This window comes from Sphaerodactylus townsendi, linkage group LG01 (assembly GCF_021028975.2).
Source record: "Sphaerodactylus townsendi isolate TG3544 linkage group LG01, MPM_Stown_v2.3, whole genome shotgun sequence".
NCBI lineage: Eukaryota > Metazoa > Chordata > Lepidosauria > Squamata > Sphaerodactylidae > Sphaerodactylus > Sphaerodactylus townsendi.
The window spans coordinates 122,779,333-122,785,332 of record NC_059425.1 but is presented as its reverse complement, the minus strand read 5'-3'; the positions used below and the strand labels follow the sequence as shown (position 1 = coordinate 122,785,332).

The window sequence follows — 6,000 nt, the reverse complement described above, 5'->3', positions numbered from 1 at the left end:
GAAATAAAAGGGGGGGGGGGAAGGTACGTGTTGTCAATGGTCAAACTGAGCCCTGTAGCATAACGCACGGGGACATGTTCATGTTGTTTCTCGGGGCGTCGCATTCTCAGATCTGCTTCTCCTTGGGGCGGCGGGGGGTGGGGGGAGGTTTGAAAACTCTCCTCAGGAGGACGCCTGTTCGCGTAGGAACAGCCTGCGCCGAATCCGGCTGCCTGTAGGACTCGCCGTGCGAGGGCTCGTCCCTCCTCCGCCGCCTGCGTTGGCCCTTCCCACTTTATGGGCGGCGATGAGGCTGCTGCAGGGTTAGGTTGAGGCTCCCTGCGTGCGGCTGTAACTTTGTGTTGCCGCCGCTGGTTGTTAGGAGAAGGAATGTGGCAATCGGCGGAGAGGAGGGCGGCTGGCTGGCTACTCTGGCAGGCGGGCTGCGGCGTCCCTTCCGTCCCCCCTCCCTGCCCACCCCCTGCCGCTTCTTCTTTTTCCTCCTCTGCCTAAAGTGAAGCGAGCTGGGAACGCAGCCCCAGGAAGAGCGCAGCAGCAGCATCGGCGGCGGCGGCTCTCCGCCGTTTTCTCCCGTGCATTTCTGCCGGGGTTTTTGCTTCCTTTCTGCTTGTTCCTGCCCGGATTCTCCTGATTGGGAGCTGCCTGCTGGCGTTTCTGCCTTTCGCTTGCGGGACCTCTCGCGCTCGGTCTGTTGTTTTTTTTGGCCAAGGCTTTATTTATTTATTTCATGACTTGAGTGAAGCGGGGGGGGTGTGTGGGGGGGACTGTCAAGATGGCAGCAACGGCAGGACCGCGGAGGTTATGAATGTGGTGTTGGTGCTGGGACGAAACCCACCTTCTTGGCAGCCCTGCGGGTGACTTCGGGCTTCTGGACCTGTTGGAAGATCGGCGAGTGGACGTGCTTGGCTTCCCAGCTTCTCTCCTTCTCCACGAAAGGCTTTTTGAAAAGGACCCTGGAGCCGTCTCCTCCCGTTTAAAGGATCTGCTTTTCCTGTGCTTTTTTTTTTTTTAATTCGTCCTTTTCTTGGAGGGGAGGGGAGGGGAGGAGGCGACATGCACAACTGTTGTGGCAAACGCGATCGGGTAGATTTTGAGACTTGAGCTCTGGAGAGCAGGGCGCTTCGAAGGAAGGGAGGACGAGGAGTCATTCTCAGGGCAGCCTCTGCTCCAAGAGGAGAGCCGAAAGCAACAAGCGAAGAAGCCCGGCCGGTGTTTGCCTCTGGAGGCGCAGCGAGGGGGGACGGGGTCTCTTTAAAAGGATCCGGAGCGCTGCTATTGGAGCAGTTCTGCACGGGGGTGAAAGATAAACAAACACACGGCGCCGAGATCGCGGCCAAGGCTGCGGGGCTTGGGACGCCGCTCGCCGCCGGGACTCGCGGGCACAGGAGCGCACCTGGATCCTGAGCGCTGGAGGCTGGAGGATCGACCTCCTGCTGGTTTCAGGGCGGGGAGAGGAGAGGAGGGCCGGCGGCGGCGGCCGGACCTTTAATGGAGAGCGGCGCGTTTGCTCAGGTTCGCTGATCACTCCGAGGAGGCGCGCGCGGAGGCGGGACCGGGGTACGGATCGGGCCCCGCTTCTCCCCCGCGGCAGGCGGAGAGCCCCCGGAGCGGGGGGAGGCCACGATGGCAGAGGCGTCTCCCCCCTCCCCCTTGTCCCCCCTGGACGTAGAGCTGGACCCCGAGTTCGAGCCCCAGAGTCGCCCTCGCTCCTGTACGTGGCCCCTGCAGAGGCCCGAGCTGCAGGCGAGCTCGGCCAAGACCGCTGGGGAACCGGCCACCGACGCCGCATCCATGATCCCGGAGGAAGACGACGACGCCGACGACGAGGAGCAAGGGGCCAGCGCAGCCATGACCATCGCCGTCCCCGGCGGCGGCGGGAGTGAGTCCCTGGCCCCCGAGGACACGGCCCGCCTGCTGGCTCCGCTGTCCGGACTGCCGGGCGAGGGACCGTGCCAGGGCGCCGGGGCGCCGAGCGGCGGGCAGCAGCAACCGGGAGTCGCTGCGGCGCCGCGGAAATGCTCGTCGCGTCGCAACGCGTGGGGGAACCTGTCCTACGCCGATCTGATCACCCGCGCCATCGAGAGCACCCCGGAAAAGAGGCTCACCTTGTCCCAGATTTACGAGTGGATGGTGCGCTGCGTGCCCTACTTCAAGGATAAGGGAGACAGCAACAGCTCCGCCGGCTGGAAGGTAGGCACGAGGCGCAAAGTTAGCCGGGGTGGGGGAGCGGCGGGAACCGTGGAGGGGGCGTCGCAATGGCGGGCGCTTTGCAAAACGACGGGAATCCGAGGCACGGGTCGTCCACGGCTCCAGAGTCCTGTGTAAGCAGCACTCACACACTTTTAAAAAAATGTTCTCTTATCGTAGTTAGTGCAGGCAACGAAGATCTTCCAGTCCCACCTCCCTGTTGCAGGAGCACGTTGAATCTGCAGACGCACGATCTCTGTGTTAATTAGTGCAGAATAACGATCTGCGGCCGGTTACGCGATCGATGGAAAAGGCTGACGCTGGTCAGAAGGCTTCAAAAGGGCGGGAAAAGAGACACCCTCTAAAATTCTTCACCGACCTGATTTTGGTGTGGGGAAGGGAGTGATTGTTAACTAGCTCGTGTTCGGTGGTTGCAGCGAGTCCCTCAAAAAGGTCATCCCACATTACCACACACATATGTAACCTGTTAACCCATATAATTTAGATTATTAAATTATAGTTCTCCTCAGGCTGAAACTGAAAGCCGAGCCAGTCCGTGCATGAGGTGGTTGTGCTGTGGACAGGCCACCCAGTCAGGGTATGCTTTTGTAGCATGTTCCATATAGCAGCAGCACATCCCATCCTGGTGGGTCTGCTGGTGCCCAGGTTGCCCTCTGCCTGTCCACATGGAGAGTTGGGGCAACCGCAGGGAACAACTTCTCTGCTGCTGGGTGTAAAGGCTCTCTTGCCCAGGAACACTTGTTGAATTTTCAGTGGTACTTTGTAATGTCTGGCTGACCCAGAGAGTTTCCATGCGGACATGCCTAGAAGATACATTCTTACAAGGATTAAAACTGTAGGCTTGACCCTTCTCTGCTTCCCAACAGGGTAATCAAATCAGGCACGCTCTGCCCTGCACTTTTTGCCAGTTAAAAATGAAACAGTGGTAGTGATGTCGAAGACAGGTGGTGGCGGTGAGGAATGACCAGAGTCCAGGGTGTTTCCTAAAAAGCACTGGTGGCAACTGTCTCCCTTCATTGCTTTGCTATGGGGCTCCAGCATCAGCTGCTGTCTGTGTCAGCCTGATATTTGCTGGGTCGAATCCAACCTGAAGTTGACATCACTCTTTTAGGGAAAGCCAGGAGGCTCCTGAGCAGTGCCAATGAAGGAGCAGGGGTTTAAAAGATGAGCATTTAGGTGCACCTGGGTCATGATGGGGTTGGTTTAGTTCTTTACTAGCCACTGCAGATTAAAAAAAAACCCAGCCAAGGCATGTGTCAAAAAAAAAAAAGAAACTGGAATAACAGACTGAATCCATTCTCAGCAGCAAACAGGGAGTCGAAATGATCCTCTTGTTCAGTCTTTTGCTGCTGAGTGACAGGCTGATCCCTGTCCTTTGTTTGATGGGATTATCTGCACACAATCGACCTTAGAACCTATTCAGTACCGGAATAGAAGTGGAAGGACTTCACTGGCGTTCCTCGCTTAGTAGCTGTGGCTTTATGTAATGCCAACTCAATCTTTTATTTTGAATACTGAGTTCTTTTACTGGTGGGCAAGAAGTGGAAACTAGGTGACTTTTTAATAACAAACTAGTTCATGTAGAGTGCAACCCTGAATGCAACATAAAAAAAACCTTGAAACCTCAAGAGGTTAGATATTTAACAGTTAGAGAGAGCATTAGCAGGAATAGACAGAATTTCTCTTTTTTATTACACAGCTATCTATTACGTTCCTACAGACTGTAAGGCAAAATTCATCTACCCTACACCCTTTTAAATAGTTTTGTATAAAAAGTTAAACTGGAAAGATAACACTGTAAAGCCCCACTGTTGCTACCATTCTGTCTTTCGTTGCTGTGACATACCCAGTGAACAATCACAGCTGAAATGTGTCTGTTTTAGGATACGTTTAAGCTGTGTTACATTATACATACCACCTACAGATAGTCTTTGGGGGGGGGGGGTTTAAATCCCAGACTGGCAATACTACTCTAAGTGAAGTTTCACCCTTCTATGTCCAATGAAGTCAATGGGTTTAGAAGAGTATAATTTTGTTTTAAGATTGCATTGGAAGTTTGGTGGCCACTGATTATGGTTCTGACCTTGAACTTACTTTTTGAGAATGAATATTTGGGAAAGATGCAAAAGTGTGCGCCGTTACTTGGTAATAAGTCCCACTAGGTAAAGTGCCCTTATACGCATATAAGATCAGGCTGATAGTGTGTTGAGGATCAGAGTGCCCAGCTTAAGTGGCCGTTTGTATAATTTGAATCAGAGTCTCTAAGTAGGCATCAGGTGCGCTGGAGAAATGGCAGGGTGAGGGGATGTTTTCTTCCCTGCAGTTCCTCTGCTTCAAATGTCCCCTTTCTTTATTTACTTCAGTAGGGCTGGACATATGTGCTTTGTGCATTCGGAAATGCACAGGAACAAGTAGTCACTTGGACAAAAGGAAAACAGTGGGCAAGAAAAGATTTATGGATGTATCTCCATCTATCACTTCTCTGCTCCCAGTGCCGCTTTTCTTAACAAGAACAGCAAATTGAGCCATTGATACTTCTATTCATATGTGATTTGTTTCTTAGGTCATGACAAAGTGTACAGATTTTCTTCTTTAAAAGCCTAAGGTGGATTCACCTATAGTGCCCACAAGCCATCCCACATTTGCATGCAGATTACACATGATTCCTGTGGTCATCTATGTAAACAGATGTGGACTACTGTCAAATGTGCAAGTAGTGTCCATGCAGGGGAAGAAGCGATTTGGCTGTGTGGAAACCGGTGTTGCATTGAGCCTTCTTTTCCCAGACCCCATCAGCCCAGTTTTTTATGAAAAACGTAGCAAGGATGGAAAATTTCCATCAAGGCTGAAGATGGGCAACATTTTGTTATTGTTGATATTTGAGATAGTGTGTTGAAGGTAGTATGTGAGAAATGTTGGTGTGCACACTCGCCCACTATTATGTTTATTCACGAGTTTTGCAAGGTTTTGAAGAACTTCAGAAACTAGCAAAGCCTGTTTGACCAGCCAGACCATTGTGACAAAAGCAATTATTAAGAGGGGCCAGGCTAGTGGCATCTTTGTCACCTTTGTCACCTCGCCTTCAATGCTGTTTTGAATTAATGTCTGTCTCCATGTGTTGATGTGGTTTTTTAACAGTTAAGAAAAAAAGAATTCTTCACATACTATGACATTTCTATACGGAAGGGTTTCCCATATAGAAAAGAACAAGGCAATTTTTCTTTAGGAATGTGATTGCATGAAAAATCTGCTGCAAAAGGCCATCGACTGTTCAAAATTCTCTTTATGGGGCCATTACATGACAGGTTCTATTCGAAGTCAGAATTTTGTGACATGCAAAATTGCCCCGAGTTCAGTGGTGGGATTCAAATAATTTAACAACCTGTTCCGGTGGTGGGATTCAAATAATTTAACAACTAATTGTTTACAAGCACCATTTTAACAACCAGTTCTGCTGAAGTGGTGCAAACCTGCTGAATCCCACCACTGCCCGAGTTGTTCATATGTGAACATTGTTATAAAAGATTAGAAAGAAAATACTGTCTCCATGCATAACCTGAATAGATTGAATGGTTATATATCTTGGAGGATACACAGAATTAGCATATGCTAAATGTGCAAGGACCTCTGGAAAAAGGGGAAATTATTTTAGAGTGTTTATAATGGTTACTTTCTGTCCAACAATGTTTATATCTTACTGCACTCAAGGAATAAATATCAGGGTTTTTAGCTTTACCGAAATGTTGTCACTCTGCTTTACTTGCCTGCTGCTGGTCTTGCGTACAAAGAAGG

General features: G+C 50.8%; 1 protein-coding gene across 1 annotated transcript in view; it reads left to right on the top strand.

Annotated features, from left to right (window-relative positions):
- Window positions 1-290: 290 nt before the first annotated feature.
- Window positions 291-6,000, top strand: part of FOXO3 (forkhead box O3) — a 138,907-nt gene continuing 133,197 nt past the window's right edge. The window contains exon 1 of the mRNA XM_048493173.1: window positions 291-2,190. Within this exon, the coding sequence (XP_048349130.1) occupies window positions 1,624-2,190 (567 nt within the window). The 5' untranslated portion in view covers window positions 291-1,623. The remainder of the gene's footprint in view (window positions 2,191-6,000) is intronic.